Here is a 20,215-nt window from a genome sequence, read left to right as displayed (position 1 = left end):
GTGGGTGCCCACTGCCCAACAGCCTTTGGAGAGATCCCCTTGGAGTGGGACCTGCCATGTCTGGACTGCAGGGAGGAAGGCTTGTCTGAGTCGTGGGTGTATTGATATTACAACCACGTGGGAGCTGTGCTCCATAGCTGCTGTGGCTGAATAGATTGCATTATACCCTAAAAAGCCTGCTGAGCAGGTGTGGTGCCATGAGCAGCCATGGTCCTGACCGACAGTTCACTGGTGATTGCTGGCTGCTGCCTGTAGCCTTCCCAATTATGTCTTCTCTGGAAGAAGGGGGGCTGGACCAGATGATCTTTTGAGGTCCTTTCCAGCCCCTGATGTTCTATGATTCTATGATTCTAAGAGGCTTCTGCCCAGCTCTTCATGACAAGGACCTCCTCTGGTGCCTGGTGCGTGTCCAGGAGGAATCCTGGGCTCTAGGAGGAGTCCATCCTCAAAGGGACAGGGCCTGCAAGGAGCAGGCCATTGCAGAAGGTTTATAACCAACCTGCTGCAGTGTGAAGCCTGGCTCAGAGGGACCATATAAGTTGTGAGGAGGGTTGTCCATGGGTAGTGACCTTGCTGCTGGCCCTCCAGTCTGCCTGAGACTAAACCCCTGCCCATGCCAGCAGCCAACAGAGCAATAGAAATCCTGCTTCTGTGTGCTGGCTGGCACAAGCATGCTGTTCATAGAGTACTGCCACGTGGAGGCCCCGTAGCCACTCAGTGCTCTGGTGAAGTCTTTCTGATGCTGATGTGGCTTTCTGCAGCTCAGCTTTGGAAACTGCCTCTCAATTCCCAGCTAACTGTGACCCCTGGGACAACTAACCCAAGCTTGTTCCATGCTGCTGCTACTCTGCTTGCTGTGATGGCTGCCCTGCTCCGTCACAGTCTGATTTTTGTCTCTCTCTTTCTCCTTCAGCCCCTCAGTTTTCAGTCTTCAGATGGTGACCTGAAATCTCTGGTAACCTGTGTTTATTGGCTGCATGCATGGGGGTCTGTCTTGTTCATGCCTGCAGAAAGGAGCTGTGCTCTGGGGGTGCAGCAGGGAGTTGGGGCTGCAGGGTGGCCTTTGCCTGGGGGCAGGAGGTGGCAGCTCTGCCCTGGGAACCAGGCTGGGTGAGCACAAACTGTTGGGCAGCAGCAGGCTGCATTCTTGTGAGATACTTAACTTTTCATCCATCTCTGTGGTCCTTGTTTTGTCTGCCCAGTCTGCTGGACACTCAGAGCTGCTGGGCAAGGGTTCCCTTCCAAGCATGCTGGGAGACCAGCGCAGTAAGGACAGCCGCCAGGGCCAGTGGCAGCGGAGACGACGCCTGGATGGGGCCCTCAACCGTGTCCCTGTAGGCTTCTATCAGAAGGTCTGGAAGGTCCTGCAGAAGGTGAGCTGCACATGTGTCTGGCTTATCTCCATGCATATGAGCCTGTGGTCCCAGGCACCAGGCTTGTCAGGGGGACTTGGGCACCCAGGGCTGGTCCCTGATGTTGTGTAGATATGTGCTTCATGGACAAGGCCTGCAGCTAGCCTTGGAAAGCTGGAGAAAAACTGGAGCTGCTTTGTAGCATGCAGGACCTACCTCATAGTGTGCTGAACCTTGCAAAAGGTTCAGAGACAGGGCTGGAGGCTGGAGCCACAGTTGAAGCAGCTCTGGGCATGGCTTGTCCTTGGCATAGGCCAGGGAGAAGAGCCCTGTGCTGTGTGTGAGAGGGCTCTGGCTGATGCTGAGCTAGCGGGAAAGGAGCGATGCTGTGCAAAGAGTCAGGAGGTAGAGAAGTGGTGTGTGAGCAGCACACCAATGCAAAAGTTGTGAGCTTGTTGGTGAGCTGAACCTCTGTGTCTTAGCACAGTGCTTTTCCAGTGCATAACCATGGCCTTCTTGTTCTGCAGTGCCATGGCCTTTCCGTGGAGGGCTTTGTTCTCCCCTCTTCAACAACCAGAGAGGTAGGTTTGTGTAAAGGGGAAACGGGGCAGATGTGTGGTGCTGGGTTGCCCTAGGTGAGTGCCCAGCAGAGCTTGGGATTTGTGCTGGCAGTGTGGTGCTCTAGGTGCACTTGCTTCTCCCTCCTCACAGATGACCCCAGGAGAAATGAAGTTTGCTGTGCATGTGGAGTCGGTCCTCAACCGTGTGCCACAGCCAGAGTACAGGCAGCTGCTGGTGGAGGCTATCTTAGTGCTCACCATGCTGGTGGATGTGGAGGTGCACACCATTGGCAGCATCATAGCTGTGGAAAAGATCCTGCACATGGCCAATGACCTCTTCTATGAGGAGCAGGTAGGGGTCTGGTTTCATGCAGAGGCTGCTAGCTGTGTTCTCTGTGGCTATGCAGAGTTCACCCACCAGGAAGACCCTGCCTCGCTGTCTACATTGTGTTCATGAGGCACAGCAAACATGTAGTGTCCTCCTCCTGCTGCTCACCATCAATCTGTCACACTGCAGGCGCAACAGAAGATGCTTGGCATGGAAGCTGGTGAAGGGGGGCTGCCTTTTCTCCTAATGCTGCCTTTCTTGTTTCTTCTGCAAAATCCAGAAAGCCCTGGGTGCTGATGACCACATGCTGGAGAGGGATCCGTCGACGGGCATCTGCTGCCTGCTGTACGACAGCGCGCCGAGCGGTCGGTTTGGCACCCTGACCTACCTGTCCAAGTCGGTGGCCATGTACGTCTACGACTTCCTGCCCACCGACAGCTGCTCCATGCAGTAGCTCTTGTGGCTCCCCTCCCCAGGCTGTGCACATCCCGTGGGTGGGTTGTTTCATGCAGCTTTTAAAAGATGGGCATTAAGCTAGTTTGCAAGCAGCCTGTGTGGCCCTCTCCCCTCCCAGCCCTGGCCTTTTGGTGGGTGAGTGGCTCTCCTGAGGAGTTCTGCAGGAGGCCCATGTGTTGAGCTGACCTAGGTCAGTATGTGGCCTGTGGAGCAAGGGCTGGCAAGGAAAGGCTGGGCTTGTTTTGAAAGTGTCTGCCTATGTGACTCCTCCTGGGCCATCACCCCCACAGGAGCCTGTGTTTGAGGGAGGTAGGTGGAGAGAGACCCCTTTAGCAGGTGTGTGTGATCAGCAGTGTAGTGCTCCCTGGCTGGCTCAGCTCTCCCTGCCTCCAGCAGATCTGAAGTTTTAACCTGTTGTGTTCTGCTTTTTGTTACAAATCTGCAGGGTTTATATTATTGTACCCTGGAGCTCTTGCTCTTCCTGCTGCTGATGGAAAAGTTTTGTTAGAACAGGGAATGCTGCCTGAGCTTCCCTCCTGACACACCTAAAATCAAAACCTAGACACAGATTATAAGTAGGCAGCCCATAGTGCCTCCCTCAGGAGTCCTGTGTCCTAAGCTGGGGAGGCTATTGGAGCCAGCAGCATCCCAAGGTGTTACCACCAAGCTATGAGGACAATGCTGCTGCCTGGCTGGGAGGTGCCAGTGGCAGCCCCTCCATGCCATCTGCCAAGTCCATGTGTGGCCTGTGAAGCAGCTCTGAGCTGGCTACTTGGCTCAGCATTAGCTGTGTCATCACCAGTGTGCCCTTAATGCTCAACTCTGGCCTCTGCTCCAGCTCCCACAGCCTTGCACAGGAGATGGGTGGTGCTGTAGTGTGGACCTCAGCTCTGCTCTGTGCTGTAGGTCAGACACCATGTAAGATAGTGTGGTTGAATTGATAGGAATCAGGTATGCACACCACAAAGCACTTGAAGGGGTGGGCTTAGGGAATCATGGGATGTTTTGGGTTGGAAGGGACCCTCAAAGGTCATCTAGTCCAACCTTGCTGACAGCAGGGACATGAAATCATAGAATCGTAGAATGGTTTAGGTTGGAAGGGACCTCAAGGATCATCCATTTCCAACCCCATGCCATAGGCAGGGACACCTCCCACTAGAAGAGGTTGCTCAAGGCCTCATCTAACCTGGTATTGAACACCTCCAGGGAGGGAGCATTCACAACCATCCCTGGGCAACCCGTGCCAGTGTCTCACCACCCTCACTGTAAAGAACTTCCTAACATCTAGTTTAAATCTCCCCAATTCAGGTTTAAACCCATTACCTCTTGTCTGGTCATTACAAGACCTTGTAAATAGTCCCTCCCCAGCCTTGCTTTAGGTCTCCTCGAAGCTTTCTCTTCTCCAGGCTGAAGAGCCCCAACTCTTGTAACCTGTCCTCATAGAAGAGGTGCTCCAGCCCTCTGAGCATCTTCATGGCCCTGCATCTGTAACTAGAACAAGTTATTCAGACTCCCAAACAAATTGACCTGGAATGGTTCTGGGGATGAGGCTTCTACCTCTCTGCCAACCTGGGCGAGTGCTTCACACCCTCAGTGTCAAACATTTCTTCTTTCTGTCTAGTCTAAATCTTCCCTTTTTAGTTTAAACTGTCATTCCTTGTCCTGTTACAACAGGCCCTGCTAAAACAACTGTTCCTATCTTTCTTATAAGCCACCTTTGAGTATTGACAAGCCAGAATAAGGTCTTCCCAGAACCTTTGCTTCTTGAAGTTGATCCCCAAGTCTCTCAGCCTTTCTTCCTAGCAGAGGGCTGCCAGCCCTCAGACCATTTTTGTGCCAAGGACTCCAGATTTGGATGCATTGCTCCAGAGCAGTCTTACTAGAGTGGAGCAGAGGGGCAGAATCTCCTCCTTCCACCTGCTGCCCGTGCTGCTGGTGATGCAACCCAGGATACAGTTGGCTTTCTGTGCTGCACGTGTGCATGGCTACAGAGTGTCTGGATTTTCATTCACCAGCACCTCCAGTTCCTTCTCCACAGGGCTGTTCTCCATCCTTTTGTCCCCGGTCTGGATAGGTACTGGGAGCTGCCCTAACCCAGTGCAGGACCTTGCACTTGGCCTTGTTGAACCTCACAAGGTTCATACAGGCCCATTTCTCAAGCTTGTCCAAGTCCCTCTAGATGGCATCCCATCCCTCATGTGTCTCCACACCACTCAGCTTGGTGTCGTCTGCAAACATGCTGAGGGTACCTGGTCTCACTTTATCACTGATGCAGATATTAAACAGTACTGGTCATAACATAGGCCCTTGAGGGATGCCATTTGCCACTGGATTTTTTTATTTTTCATGCCTGTTTCTGTCTTGAGACAGGTGGAGCCAAGCTCTTCCATCTCTGTGTCTGACTCCCTGATGCTCATTTATCTTTCCACTTCTTCCTGTAGCTATGCCAGTAGGCTGAGCAGATTGTCCACTATGAATATGTTCTCACTACTGCCAGCTGTTTGCAGTGAAAGCCTCTGGCACAGCCTGCAGCCTGAGACCTAGGTGCCTGCATTATGTTCATGGGAGCTCGCTCTGAGTTGCCACATGCATTCTGATGAGTGCAGAGGATATGGCTTTCTGCTGGGTGGAAACTAGAGCTAATCTCTCTCCATTAGGGTGATGACCACAAACTGAACTGCCTCTTGAGCTGGCCTGGTGCAGGCAATGTTCCACTCAGGCTGCTGCTGCTCCTTTGCCTGCACAGGAGCTGCGCTCCAGCTGCCACTGCTTTCATGGGTTTGAACGTGGCAGCAATGCTGCACCAAGGGCTGCATCTCTGCTGTGGGACAGCCTGTGCTGGGGCAGCTCCTTTTAGCACCGTTTGCCTGTGTCTCTTCTCTCCAGTGCTGTTTGGCCTTGACAGTAGCTAAGAGGTGTCAGCAGCTGCTCTGTAATAGCCACATAAAGATAGTTCCACACCTGGCTCCAGACAGAGGAGGCTTTGACAGACTGAGCCCCAGCCTGACTTCTGTGTCCCAAGAGAGGGGGAGGCTGCATTTGGGCTGCGCTGAGCACAGGGAGCCATGGTAGCAAGCACTGGGCACCTTTCGGGTCTCCTTTGGGCAGCGGGGCGCAGCGCTGCACCTTTCAGGCGAGAGGCTCCCCGGTGGGTGCATGCCGGCCGCGAGCCTCGTTAATGGTAGTCGTTAGTTTGTAAGGAGCAAGCGCCACGCGGTGCTGCGTGGGGTGGGTCTCAATAAAACCTCGCTGACACGCGTGTGCCGCCTGTCCTCGCTGGCCGGGAGGGAGGGAGGGTCCCGGCGCTGCGGGCGGGGCGCGGACTGCCGCAGGACTCCTGACCTCGCCGGGGGCGGGGGGGGGCAGGACTACGGCTCCCGGCGTGCCCCGGGCCGGAGCGGCTCCTCCCGGCGAGCCCCGGGCGTGCGGCGCTGATGGCGGCCGCGCCGCCGGTGTACGTGTACAGCCCGGAGTACCTGGCGCTCTGCGACTCCCTCTGCAAAGTGCCCAAGCGGGTCAGCGCCGCGCCGGGGACTGCGGGCCGGGAGCGGGAGGAGGGTGGGCTGGTGGGACCGGGGCTCGGGGGTATTGGAGACGCCGGGCAGAGACCCGAGATCGGAGGGGTTCGCGGGAGGCTGCCCGTCGGGCCGGGAGCTCTGGCTGGGTAAGCGGTGTCCGGCACAGCGAAAGGGTGCGGGGAGCTTGGGGGCGGCAGTGCGGGGGCGTCCCTGCCCTTGGCAGGGCTGTGAGGAGAGAGGACGAGCCGGGCGGTGCCCGCAGGCTGCTTCTGGCAGGGCGGGAGCGCACACGGGGCGCTGCGCGGCCCCCGGCCTGCAGAGGCTGTGTGGTGCCGGTCGCCGACGCACCGGGAGGGCCCCGGCTGCCCTGCTTCGCTTCCGCGGGGAGTCCCTGCCCCGGGGCCCGGCCTGCTCAGGCAGGTGGCAGTTTAGCTGTGCTGCTGGGAGAGTTTACAGGCACACCTGCTCTGCGAGGTACTTATCCCTCAGCTGCTGTGTGTCTGAACCCTGCGCTAGAGCTGCCCTCATGGTCTCAATTCCTTTTTTTCAGGCCAGCATGGTGCATTCACTCATTGAAGCGTATTCCTTACTTGACCAAATGAAGTAAGTACTCCCTTTTTCTGTGAAGAGTGTTCTCTTTGCTAAGGTTTGAGTAGCTGCAGGTCTTTCAGTGTCCTTGCTGGCAGCAGGGTGGTAGGAGGATACTTGGTGTGTGCTTCTGGGGAAATCTGCTTGTTTTGCTAAATAGACAACGCTGCGGTGGTAATTGTGGCAGGTGCAATTTATGGTCACCCTTCCTGGTCCAAAGGAGTACAAGTTGCCCTGTGTTTGCCCCTCAGAGCCCACTGTCACCTGCTGTGCCTGGGACTTTGAGCGGAAGTTTTTGGTGCTGCCAGTGCCGATGCTGGGAGGGACCATGTTGTTTTGATGTGTTAAAACTGATTTGGGAGACGTTTTTTGTGAGGTCTTGGTGCTGTTCAGGAGAGAAGATGATGAAGTCTGAGGTGTAAGAGTGAGAACTCTCCTACTCTGTTAGTCTCTTGACACTGGGAGGTGTAAAGGGGCAAGAAAAGGTTTAGTTCAGCCTCTGTAGTGTATCTCATCAAATCTTAAAAGAAATCCCATGGGTGAGCTGGAAGCTTCTTGCATCCTTCTAGTAACAACTGAACTGTTCTGCATTGCCTGCATGCAGCCCCAGAGTCTGCAGTTTGGAGAGGGCTTCAATCTGTCATGAGATTTAGGAGGACTGCAAAGTGTCCAAGCCTGGGAAGGGTGCTGTCTGAGTTGCTGGGGATAGAGAAGGTCCTCAGTTAGGAGCATGTAGGAGGCACTGCTCAGCTCTTGACCCAGCAGGCTGATGTCCTTTTGTAGCACTGGGCATTGGACATTCTCGCTCTTGTTTCCTCTGTGTGTAACCAGAAGATTGGATCTGCTGAGGGTTGCTCAAACAGGGTGAACAATGCAGAAAAGAGGAAAAAAACTTGAAGCAAAGTGGAAAGGTTAATGCAGGCAGCACCTGAAAGTGTTGAGGTGAGCACAGCAGATGGTGTCAAGCTAGGGAAAAGGCATGCTCCAGCTAACCTGGGCAGCCTTCTCACTCAAAGCAACAATCCATTGTGAGAGGAAGAGGGAGATGGTTTGCTTTTTCTTCACTACCTGCCAAAGGAAGTCTCCTGGCCTGAGGTTAAAGCTGGAATTCTGGAGTCTCTTGTCCTGACATACTCCCTTTGTCCTCCCTTCCTAGGATAATCAAGCCAAAAGTGGCCTCCATGGAGGAGATGGCAAGCTTCCACACAGATGCTTACTTGCAGCACCTGCAGAAAGTCAGTGAGGAGGGGGATGATGATCATCCAGAGTCTGTGGAGTATGGACTGGGTAAGGATGTGTGTATTCAGCAAGGGATAAGCTGATTGTCAGGTCCAGCATGCTTTTTGCTGGAGCTGAGGTTAGACAGAGGGGTGAGCACAGGTGGGCTGCTGAACTGTTTGTGAAGGGAAACTCTCTTTGATGGGGTATTGCTGAACCCTGTCAGCCAGGATCACCTGTGAGGCTGAGGTTTCCACTGTTGCCAGCAGAGCTGATGCTGGAATCAAAAAACTCCTTAGACACTGTTGTGCATAAGCAGCAGAATTTCTCTGTTCAGTGCTGTGCTCTATGGGGAATTGCTCTACAGCCTGTGAACTCCATTGAAAAGTTCTTGTATCTATTCTGACCTAATACAATTATTCCTCCTACCTACTACATATTCATGAAGCAGGATGCAGCCTGTGCAAATGCTCTGGGGTATCCCAAACCTCCTCAAAATTACCTTTTATGGCACCAAGGACACTCTCTCACTCTCTTTAGTTCCTGTTAAGCAATTTGTACCATAAACTCTATATATTTCAATTCTCTATATTGATTAGGAAGGGAAGAAAATAGTTTGAAAACAACTCATGACAAAAGCAATCAGTCTTGTGACAAACCCAGCATATTGCAAACCGTGAGATGCCAGCTGACTGGTGGGAAACTCAAGGTTCTCCCTAAAATAAAGGAAAGAACAATTAAAAAAAAGGTCCTGCTTAGTATTGCTCTTTTGGAATGCAGAGAGACCTTGGGCCTGGTCTTTGAAGGGTGAGCTTAGGGTAGTAGAACAGGTTTAAGGTGATGGAGAACTGTCAGCCTCATGGTGCTGCTCCCTGTCTGCGTACTGTGAGCCAGTGTCTTCGCTGCTGCTTTGGGGATCTCGGGAAGGACAAAGACCTCACTTGCTGCCCTTGGAAGAGAGCTGAGATTGGCTGCTGCCAGCTTTCTATGGTGGAGGGCATGGGTGAACAAAGGCCTGAAGCTGTTCTTTGCCTGGTGACTTAGCTTACATCTTGACCAAAGGACTTTTGCCTGCCTGGAGTTAAGGCAGCCTGAGCAGTGCAGTGAAAACAGGCAAGGTGGTTGTGGGTATTGTGTCCTTAACTTAAGGAAATTAGTTCAATTCATTGATAACTAGTAACACAGAAGGATAGTGAGAACTGAAAACAAAACTAAAATCATCTTCCCCCTCATCCACACTTCAGAAATTCAGTTTCACTGCCAATTCTGCCTTTGTCTGCCCTGAGTGGCGGAGGACGTGGGGAATGGGGGTTGTGGTCAGTTCATCACAGTCTCTGGCACTCCTTCCTCCTCACACTCTTCTGCTCCAGCACACGGCTGCTCCCATGCGAGACATTCCTCCATGAGCATCTCTGATGTGAGCCCTTCCCTGTGGGGCCAAAGTCCTGCCAGCAAACCTGCTCCAGCATGGGCTTTTCTCTCCATGGGGCCACAGGTCCTGCCAGGAGCCTGCTGCAGCTTCCTACAGGGTCATAGCATCCTTTGAGCTCATCCACCTGATCTGGTGTGGGGTCCTCCACAGGCTGTAGTTGGATGTCTACTCCACTGTGAACCTCTATGGGCTGTGGGGGGACAGCCTGCCTCACAGTGGTATTCACCACAGGCTGCTCTGGCACTTGGAGCAGCTCCTCCCCTCCTTCACTGACCATGGTGCCTGCAGAGTAGTTGTTCTCCCATATTCTCCCTCTCTAGCTGTTGTGCAGCATTTTTCCCTTGCTCACTGGTATAGTATCACAGAGGCAGCAACAGTGTCACTGATGGGGACTTGGCCAGCAGGGAGTCTATCTTGGAACTGTCTCTGTCCATCATGGGTGGAGTTCCTGGTATCCCTTCACAGAAGGCATCCCTGCAGCCCTCCCTCCCAAAACACTGCCATGCAAACCCAATACAATCTTTTTCCTACTTACACCCACTAAATCTGCTGTGTGAGTCTAAATCTGATACCCGTTGTGAGGGTATTGATGCAGTGGCTTTTTCATTGCATCTGGAGCAAAAGGTTAGAGCAGTGGTTGAAGAGAGAGAGCTCAACGCAGAGAGAATGTGCTTCCCCCAGAGGAAAAGGCCTGTTGTGTCTGACAAGTGGATTCCTACTCACAGGTTACGACTGTCCAGCTACTGAAGGGATCTTTGAGTATGCAGCAGCTGTGGGAGGAGCCACCATCACTGCAGCTCAGTGCCTGCTGGATGGCATGTGCAAGGTAGCAATTAACTGGCCTGGAGGGTGGCATCATGCAAAGAAGTAAGAAAAAAATCTCTTCCCTTGTGTTGTCTCAGCCCCACCTCCTAGCTCCCAGCTTCCCTGTGAACCCTCAGTGTGCAGCGATTCAGCTGGAAGAGAGAGCAAGGTGTGAGAGGGGTGAGGGAAGGCAGGTGGTAGATAGAAAAGAAGCAGAGTGTATGGCAGTGGCATGGTGAGGGTGGGATGGTTACTGTCCAGTCCTGGTGCTATCATGGACTGCAGTGCAGGTTTGGGGCAGGTCATTTCAGAGGTGTCCCAGCTTCCATTGATACTTGGTTATGGCTGGGAGTTAGGTGAGAACTGATTGTTGAAAAGTCCATGGAGAAGGGCTGCGGAGAAGCAAACAGTTGGTGTCACTCTCAGCCCAGGAGAGTGGGAATGTGTCAGCATGGTGTCCAAATTGTTTTGTGTGGCTCTTGGGAATTTTTTAGTAAGAGATTTTGAACAGTGCAGGACTGATCCCTGTTTTCCCCTCTGCTCAGTGGTGGCTGTTTTTTCTGAGCTATGATATCAGTAATGATCTTCAAGAGCAACTGAAGAGGAACTCAAAATTTCATCCCTGAAGCATAGAAACGTTCAGATTGGAAAAGTCCTTCAGGATCACCCAGTCCAGCCCATATCTCTACAAGATTCACTCTAAACTATTTCCCCAAGCACCACATCCAAAGACTTTTAAACACATCCAGGATTGGTGACTCAGACATCTCCCTGGGCAGCCATTCCAATGCCTGACCACTCTTTCAGTGAAAAATTATTGTCCAGTCTAAACCTACCCAGTCACAGCTTGAGGCCATTCCTCCTTCTTCTATCACTAATACCTGTGAGAACAAACCAGCCCCAACCTCTCCGTGTCACTGTAGACAGCGATGAGGTCTCCCCTCAGCCTCCTCTTTTTCAAACTAAGCAGCCTCAGCATCCTCAGTTGCTTTTCATGAGATTTATTCTCCAAAATCCTGTGACTATAGTGGTAAAATAATTTTCTTTCCATGCCTTAACTGTTTTCCACGTGTGTATGTTTTATTTTGTGTCCCCCATCTCCCAAAACACAAGGCCTGTCTGCAGATGCAGACAAGAGGGCAGCTCTCCTTGTCCCTAGCTAGCTGATTTGCAGTGCCATTCTGCTTCCATGGGAAGCCTCGGTAGTTAGCAGGAACCACATGTCTGACCCTAACGACTTGTACATGAGTTTTCTTCTTGCTCCAGGGACTTTTCTGACCTGACTGGGAAACTCTGGAGGTGTAACAGTGCTATGCAAATGCCAGCGATGGCAGTGTCTCATCAGGACCCTTTTCCTGGTCAGCACTTTGCTGAAGAGGGTTCAGCTATGACTTGCTGGGAGAGAGTGTAGCTTGTCTGAGCTGAGCCCTCTTGCTCCTTGAGGAGAGATGGCTGTCACATTCAGATCAGACTCCAGTGTTCACCTGCCCAACACTTTCACTGGAACTGTTTGGCAACATAAACTTTTGTCTTCACTTTTTGGTTCCTTAGCAAGGACTCGTTCTGACACAGCTCAGAGGTCAAAGCAATCAAATAGTTTAATTGTTTTAAAGTGACAGGTACAACGGATTGGGGATTGCCAGTTGTAAATGCAGTCAGTGGACTGCAAGGTGATCTGAGGATTAACAAATCCAGGGTAACACCCAGCACAGTCGGAAGTGCAAACCTTTGCAGTGGCTCTGACTATTCTGCCATGGGTTGCAGTTCTCACTCAGAAAGGTGTCCCTGTCTGGGATAGAGGAAAAGGATCACACACCCACCTTGTCTCTGCCTTCACCCCCAGTCTCAGCTGCTGCTGGTGATTGTGCTGGCCCATGCTGCACCCCATCTTCCCTGACCCTGCTACCAGTGCCAGCAGCACATGTGCTCTCCTGCCTTCTGGGAGATGTTTAGCACAGTCTGGGAGGAATGCTGAGGAACAGTCATTTATTCACAGTTCCATAGCATGGGTTAGGTTGGAAAGGACCCTAAAGATTACCTATTTCCATCCCCCCTGCCATGGGCAGGGACACCTCCTACTAGAGCAGGCTGCTCAGTGCCTCATCCAACTTGGCCTTGAACACCTCCAGCAAGGTGGCATCCATGACCTCCCTGGGCAATCTGTTTCAGTGTCTCACCACCCTTGCTGTAAAGAATTTCTTCCTAATATCCAGTCTAAATCTGCCCTCCTCAGACTTGTATGTTCAGCATGTATTTGTTTTTCCTCATTAGCATATTGAGACTTTAACATTAAATTAATGTTAATTTTTAATTACTTATGATTAGGCAAAAGTTATTGGGAAGAGGGGGTTGAACACTCCTGCTGCAAAAACAGTTTTGGTTTAAATCAGACATCCAGGGATGATCTAAGAGCTAGTGCCAAGTGGTGAGAGGGACTTAACTTTGAAGCAAGTCTGGAGCAGGGATTAAGAAACTTTCTTATTCCTTTGATGTCAACAATATGGAAGCTGCCTCTTGATATACGTCAGAGATAAATCTTTCCACACAACATCAGTCCCCCATTTAGCTGCTGGGGCTGTCTTCTGGCTGAACTCAGGAGTTGTATCCTGAGGGACTCTGTGTGGTGTCCTGCTCCTCTTTTTCTGGGGAGGCAGGGTGAGTGTTGCTGTGGGAAGAGGCTTAGCCTTCATACCCCAAGAGTTTGAAACAGAACAGAGTGTTGCAGCTGTATTGGACCTGCCTTTCACTGCCAGGATCTTCCTGGGAGCTGTGACCCAGACAGCACGGATGGAGTGACTGTCTACCTGGCCCTGTCCAGTGCTCACAGGGACATGGACAGGTAGAACTGTCCAGGAGCCTGCCCTCTTGCTGCAGAGGGAGAGGAGGTACAGTGAAAAGTACATTTGAGTTGAGTGGCTCTGAACTTCTATAAAAGTGCAGAAAGGTATCATTTTATTAGGGTCATAGATACCCTACAAAGCTCCCCGTGGTCAGGAAGAGGCAGCAGAGCTGGCTAATGCTTTACCAGATGCCTTCCAGGCTGGGCTTGAACTGGCACAAGCAGTCATGCTGTCTGCTTCCTAGCCAACTGTCCCTGACCCACCCCTTGGTTGTTGCTCTCCATCCTCCTCTGTGCCCCTGTGAGGTGGAAGGAGACTTGCAATAGCAAGATGAGTGGCAATTGCATTGGCAGTGTTCAGCCTCATGAACATTGTTTTCACAGAGATGAAGCTTCTGGCTTCTGTTACCTGAACGATGCTGTCCTGGGGATCCTGCGGCTGCGGCAGAAGTTTGACCGTGTCCTTTACATAGATTTGGATTTGCATCATGGGGATGGTAAGGCCCAACACAGGCTGTGAACAGCACAGCAGCTCCCCACTCATATGGGAGAATGTGAGAAATTGAGGCCTTTTGGGGCAGCAAGGCTTTGCTTGCTGCAGCAGCCATGGCTTTGCCTTCTTTCAGTACAGTCAAATTCCCTCCATCCATTTCTGCCTTGTCCTGCTCTGTGGATTTGCCCTGTGCTGCTGATCAGACCTCTCTTTAGGGTCTGAGCAGTGGCCTTGTACCTAAACAACAAATAACATGTTCCCATTCCAGTAATTCCTTCTGCTAGTGGCTCTCTAGCAAGGGCTTCCCGCATGCTCCCTGTCTCCCATCCCAGCAGAGCAGCTGTTCACAGTGTTTAGTTTAATGCCACCAGTGCAAGAGTCAGCAGTAGACTATGCTTTTAAAAGAGGCTTTGATGTTCTAAAACTAAAGCCAGAGCTGGCCTTGGAGAAGCTGCTCCTTCCTTCAGGTACATTGTTTCAACACCATTTAATATTTCCTGCTCTTCTGAATTTTATGATGTGATTCATTTTGCTCTGTTTTCCCCCCATATTTGGTTTCTGTTAAGTTTCCCGTTCCTTCTTTTTTCCCTCTCCCACCCCCACCATTTTAATATGTCTTTAAGAAAAAGGCATCTTGAACTGCAGCAGCCCTGAGAAAAAGGGAGCTCTGTAGTTCTGCTTCTGATCAGAGCCAGGCACTAGCCAAGGCATCTCTGCTCCACTCCCTCCCGAGCCTTGCAGGCCAAGCAGTGCAAGTGAGTGCTGCTGATGTGGGCACTGACTGAGGTATTGAGATCCATTCAGTACAGGTTACCCACCAAAATAGTTTCAGTTGTGACCTTTGATGCTTTGAATTCATATCTGTGTTGATGAAGGGAGGATTTATTGAGGCAGATCTGATTTTCTACTTTGCTCATTCTGTCCCTGCTCTGCTTGCTCCCCATGTTTATTGCACAGCTCACTGTTGTGTTTAGACTCTCACTTGTAAGAAAGATGCATGGAATGTTTTTTCTCTTCCATTTTCTCCTAGGAGTTGAAGATGCCTTTAGTTTCACCTCAAAGGTCATGACTGTTTCTCTGCACAAGTTCTCACCAGGATTTTTCCCAGGCAAGTTGAACTCAATGAGACTTTTGCTAATTTGGTTCACACATCACTGATGAGGCCCCAGCAAAGGCAAAACCCATCCCAGTAGAAGTATCTCACTGCCTCCCCTGTTGACCCAGGAGAAGGAAAGAAGGAGGAGGTAGGGTTGGCATTTCCCCTGTTCCGGTTGTGAGTGGGACCTGGGCAGAGACACTGCTGGGCAGCCACCTGCAGACCTTGAAAGCTGGGTGACAGAACTGGGCAGAGAGTGAGAATCAGGTCAATCCAACCTCTCCTTTATTGGTGGTGGCAAATGGACTTCTCCATAAGCATGCCAGAGGTCCTGGCTCTGCTCTCATCTGAGACATCCCACACATTTCTCTTGCGGCTGATCCCCTTTCCCTTGCCATCAGACATGAGATGTTTCTGTTTTTCAGGCACTGGTGATGTGACAGATGTTGGCCTGGGGAAAGGTCGTTACTACAGTGTGAATGTCCCCATTCAAGATGGCATTCAGGATGAGAAGTATTACCAGATCTGTGAAGCGTGAGCCCCTTTGCTCTGATGCAGCTTACTTGGGTCTAGGGAACAGAAACTGCACAGATTTTATTTGCTCTTTTTAAATGCAATCCTTCCTTAAGCCTTGTGCCTTCCCTTGTCACAGTTTTTGGTTACAGTAAACATGGATTTTGAGAGGTCTCGGAGGTCTTGACAAATCTCTAGGCAAACTGAATTTACAGAGGTGTTTGTGGGTGACTGGAGTCTCTTTGCCATGGGTCAGCCTTGCGTGTTTGAGAGATGCTGAGAAGGGATGAGTACTTTTTAGCTGTGAACTTAGGCTTGGGTGATTTTGCTTCAGATAAATGCTCTGAACTCTGACCATCTGTGGGGGATACACTTGGGGCTGACCAATAAGTGTTTTCCAAGCATCTTTTGTCTGTGGTGGAAGAGTGAAAGGCTGAAGGATGAACACCTGCTTTCTGGTAGGCCTCTCTGTCACTGTGATGGATCTCACAAGCTATAGCCCCCGTGAAAAACTGAGCAGAGAATGTAGAAAGCTTGAGAGGCATCAGTAGATCTGAGAGACCAGGGCCATGCCCTCAGCATCCCTCTGAGCTGTGTTTGTGGTGCCCTCTCTCCTCTCCACAGGGTGCTGAAAGAGGTGTACAGTGCTTTCAACCCAGAGGCAGTTGTGCTGCAGCTGGGGGCTGACACCATTGCTGGAGATCCCATGTGTTCTTTCAACATGACACCTGAGGGAGTGGGCAAGTGCCTCAAGTACGTCCTGCAGTGGCAGCTGGCAACTCTCATCCTGGGAGGAGGTGAGTGCAGGCACGAGGAAACAGGTTCATCCTCCTGTCACCCATCTTTAAGTGTGTTCCCCTTGGCTGGGCACTGACTTGAGTTGAGCCAGGATGGCTGCAGGGAAGGATCAGAGGGGCTCTTCATGATGGGATATTGTTTTCACACACACCTTTAGATCTTGAGCTAAAGGCTGCTTGTCTCCTCTGAAGAAGAGCAGAGACTGTTAACCCAGATGAACTGACCCTGGCTTCTCAATTGCACCTCTGATTCCTGTCTCTGTTGAAGAGTTCTTCAGCACTTCTGTTTTAAAACTGAGCATTGCATTCCCAAACCTACCTGGGGCATCTGACAATGAATGACTTTCTTTGGATACAAGCAGGGACTTAGGAAAAGGACTTTAACTACCTGCACCGTACAGAAGGGCTCTGATACCCAGTGAAAGATATGCTAGACTTAGCTCTGCTATGCTGCATAACCAGCTGCTTGTCCATTGGGGAGAGCACAGGGTGGGCTTTATGTAGCAGAGCATTTCAGAACAGCAAAAGCCACTGTGTACCACAGAGGGCACCTCTCAGTTCTGTTCCTGCAGCCATATCACCTCAAGCTGCTGTTTTTGAGATGGAGTGATCAAATACATCATGTTTAGCCTAAATTTTTATGTGCTTAATGCACTTTGTTTTGGAGAGATTATGAGTGTTTGGTCTTGCTGTAGCACATCTTTGTGGGTAAAAGGCTGGCATTAAAAAGCAGGAATTCCCACTGCATCTCTCCCACTTACCTTGGAACACTTCTCGTTGCCAGAAGAGAGCCCAGTGTATGAGTGTGGGGGCTGGAGGAGCCTGGCCTGTGCCATGATGTGTGTAACTGAAGTTTAATTTGGGAGGCCTGCCCTTTGCATATGGTGTCATTATACCTGACTCCTTCTAGCCAGTAGGTACAAAATGATGTTTCTGGGCACAGCTGGAGTAGGTGAAATTAAATGAATTCATTAACTGTGTGTTGCTGCCTCTGCAGTTTGTGCCTTCTGCTAAAGTCTCTCCCTCTCTCTCTCTCTTCCCCACTCTTCCCCCTCTGAAATCTCAATTCTTGGTGGAGACAGGAGGCTACAATCTTGCCAACACAGCTCGCTGTTGGACATACTTAACTGGGGTCATCCTCGGGAGAACTCTGTCCTCTGAGATCCCTGATCATGAGGTAAAGCTTTGACAAACCCACTCTTCTCCTTGAGCCAGAGCTGAGTTTTCTACCTGATCTAAATGGCATCCTTGCTGCTCAATCCTGTTTTGTTGAGACACTCCTGTAACAGTAGTGTACTGTCCTACTTAGAACCTTTCCTGACCAACAGTCTTTCAGTGGACTGTGAGGCCAGAAGCTGGTGGTGATCATGTATGAGCTGTCTCAGTTCCAGTGCTGGTGGTTTAACAATCTTAACCCAAGGGCACAATCCAGACTGACTTTGAGTGCAATAACTATAGGTTCATAAGAGATCTCAAGCCACAGGTCAGTGTCATTGACCCTACAGAAACAAGCCTGCGTGTGCAGAACAGTTCAAGCCTGCAGTGCCTACAGAGCAGAACTATGATTTTGTCTGTCTCAGGATCTCATGGAACATTTTCAGTGAGGAAGTTAAGCTTTTGTGTGGATTGAAAGTGGAAATTTGGCATTTTAGAAACTGGTAATTACCCATGCAAAGATACTTTTTGAGAGGTGATGTGCTTAAACGTGGTATTTTAAGCAGGTTTCTGTAGAAACAGATTTTAAATGAGGCAGGATCCTGTGTATATACAGGAAGTGAAAAGAAAGGATTCCTTTGTGGGAGTTAACTGCTAAAGGATTTTAGTTTTTTACTGTCTGAATGTTGTTTTTTCTGTGTTGTTAATTCCTGCACTGAGTGCCCTGAAGGGTAAGAGCAGCGTGGGAAACGAGTCGATTGCAGGATGTCGTTGAGCACAGTAGGGCCCTGTCTGCTCTGCCTGCTCCTTCTCAAAGGAATCTGTATTCTTCCCTGAGCTCACCAGCACTTGGCCTGCAGAGCTGAACTACGAGTTGTGCTGCTGCTGATGGCCAGCCTGTTTGGCTTACCCTTGCAGTGAAATGGTGCTTGTGATTTTGTTCTTGGAGATGAGATGAGCTGCTCAGCACTCACTCTGCATAAACAAGCTCCCAGGTAACAGCCCAGCCTGCTTCTTGGAGCTGTGATGTAGTTCTTGAAGGGGGATGGACTGGAGGGAAGGGAAATGTGGGCTGCTGCTGCTGTAGTCACCAAGTGCAGCTATTGCCACCTATAGAACAATTATTATGGCAGACATGTAAAAGCTCCTGCCCCTTTTTCTGAGGACCCCATGACTGTTGGAAGCAGAAGTGGCAGCTCAGCCTTGTTGAGGGAACAAAAAACACTTTGTACCAACTAAGCCCTTCTGCACTCCCCACTTCACCCACTGGTCCCAGAAATGGGCAGACAGAAGGTCAGACCTTTTGAGAGGCCAGTAGCAGAAGGGGAGCTGGGGGAGCTGCCGCAAAGCCCTGGTTTGAAGTGAAGCCCTTTTGTTGTTTCTTGCCTGTGTGCAGAGGCAGGTTCCAGCATCGGCAGACCAGTGTTCTGTGATGTGTGCCCAAGAAGTATCTTGATGTCTCTGTAGTTGTCCCTTTGGTAATAGCTAAGCATTGGTTTGTGAGAGGTTTTAGTTTTATTATGGCATTTACATGTGTTAACTGGTCCTAGGGGAGCTCTGTTTGTCCAGCACTTCTTCAGACCTGTCCTAGACATGCAAGAGCCTGGGCAAAAAGAGAGGTGTAAGGCTAGTGACAGGCTCTGCTTTCTGGGACCTGCCAAGTGCAAGCAGGAAAGCTGCTGCAGGGTGGCCTGTTCAGAGCCATCCTTTGGGTTTCTGTAATTTCTCACTCTCTATCTGACACTTGACAGGGCTGAAGGGGCTGAACCTCTGGTCTGGAGTGAGGGGCAGGTGCCTGGTTGTATGCCAAGATTTTGTCAATTTGAAAAATGAGGTTTTCAAGTAATTGTGTGTAAAATGAGTGCCATCAGCTTTCCCAAAGAAAGCATTTGCATAGACTATTGGATGTACCACTGAGCTTTGCTTCTCAAAGCCTTGAGTTGGTAGCGGTGGCAAACTTCAGGTGGACACAGACACTGCAGAAGTTGCTCTTTGATGCAGTTAAGCTCCATATGTCCCTCAGATGAAGAATATGTTTTTGCCTTTTTACAAACAGGTACCCATGGGGAGCCCTCCCTCCAGCTCAGCCAGCCAGAGGCCTCTCTCTTGACTCTCTGCTTCTCTTCCCTGCAGTTCTTCACGGAGTATGGTCCTGATTATGTGCTGGAGATCACACCCAGTTGCAGACCAGACCGCAACGAGCCACAGAGGATTCAGGAAATTCTTAACTCTATCAAAGGTGAGTTGTCCAAGCCAGCAGTGCTTCAGGTTTACAAGGCTTTTTAGAGAGGACTTCAGGAAAGCTCATTGAAGTCTTTCTCCATGACTGGAAAGATGAGCCACATTCACTTGTTTGCCCATCATGTACAACATCCTCTGTCTCCTGCTTCACATGGGATTCTCGGTGTTAGTAGCACATCAGCTCAGAACTGTGGGTCTCTTAGCAAAAACTGCCCCTGGCTGGGCTGTTCTGTTGGACTGAAATATCAGTGGAAATACCCTTTTTTTGCCTCCTTTTATTTGCAGGGAATCTGAAGCATGTTGTTTAGCAGAGAAGAGAGGCTCAGGTTTCCACAAGAGCATTTCCTGCGTGAAGGATGGTGTGTTTGAGCTGCTGGCAAAATTTGTGGCTGCAGGGGAAGTTTGGAAGAAATTCCTGTTGGTTAGTTGTGGGTTTTTTTTCTCTTTAAAGAATGAAAGCTGCTGTGCACCATGAGCACTGTGGCTCTCCTCAGGCAGGAGTGTGGGCCCTCCAGCCACAGCCTTCCAGTGCCAGCAGGGCCTTGTTCCTTTCTCTTTCCTTTTTTAACGTCACAGTTTATTCTCACAACTGGTTTAAAATGTTTTTTAAGAGAGGCTGCTCAAAGCTGTGAACCCTCCCCAGCTGGATACCACTACCACATTGGCCTTCCTGGCAGGAGCACAGCTTCTTAGCTGCCTGCCTGGAGAACAATGCCAAAAAGGCAGCTGAGTCCTTGGGCATAGGCTATGGCTCCTTCCCAGGGAAAGGCATAGTCATTGTGTTTTTAACTGGGATTTTTTTAAAATAAAGTATTTGAGATACTC

At 50.6% G+C, this 20,215-nt stretch overlaps 2 protein-coding genes across 4 annotated transcripts in view; both read left to right on the top strand.

The window, feature by feature from the left end:
- PHKA1 (phosphorylase kinase regulatory subunit alpha 1) overlaps positions 1 to 5,951 on the top strand; it is a 22,154-nt gene extending 16,203 nt beyond the window's left edge. Inside the window, 5 exon segments of the mRNA XM_064159204.1 lie at positions 914 to 955; positions 1,203 to 1,373; positions 1,880 to 1,933; positions 2,064 to 2,264; positions 2,521 to 5,951. Of these exon segments, the coding sequence (XP_064015274.1) occupies positions 914 to 955; positions 1,203 to 1,373; positions 1,880 to 1,933; positions 2,064 to 2,264; positions 2,521 to 2,694 (642 nt within the window). The 3' untranslated portion in view covers positions 2,695 to 5,951.
- Positions 2,607 to 20,215, top strand: HDAC8 (histone deacetylase 8). 3 transcript variants are annotated; one of them, XM_064159202.1, is made up of 11 exons: positions 2,607 to 2,648; positions 6,765 to 6,817; positions 7,959 to 8,089; positions 10,178 to 10,319; positions 13,480 to 13,592; positions 14,619 to 14,696; positions 15,110 to 15,218; positions 15,822 to 15,994; positions 17,077 to 17,171; positions 19,283 to 19,388; positions 19,676 to 20,215. In XM_064159202.1, the coding sequence occupies exons 2-11, from the start codon at positions 6,771 to 6,773 to the stop codon at positions 19,696 to 19,698; spliced, it is 1,017 nt and encodes a 338-aa protein (XP_064015272.1). In that variant the 5' UTR covers positions 2,607 to 2,648; positions 6,765 to 6,770; the 3' UTR covers positions 19,699 to 20,215. The 3 variants fall into 3 exon arrangements, with proteins under 3 accessions (XP_064015272.1, XP_064015268.1, XP_064015271.1); XM_064159198.1 differs by lacking the exon at positions 2,607 to 2,648 and adding an exon at positions 6,055 to 6,211; XM_064159201.1 differs by lacking the exon at positions 2,607 to 2,648 and adding an exon at positions 6,306 to 6,360.

This window comes from Pogoniulus pusillus, chromosome 19 (assembly GCF_015220805.1).
Source record: "Pogoniulus pusillus isolate bPogPus1 chromosome 19, bPogPus1.pri, whole genome shotgun sequence".
Classification (NCBI taxonomy): domain Eukaryota; kingdom Metazoa; phylum Chordata; class Aves; order Piciformes; family Lybiidae; genus Pogoniulus; species Pogoniulus pusillus.
Note: the sequence above shows the minus strand (reverse complement) of the source record. Positions and strands in the feature narration are given on the sequence as shown.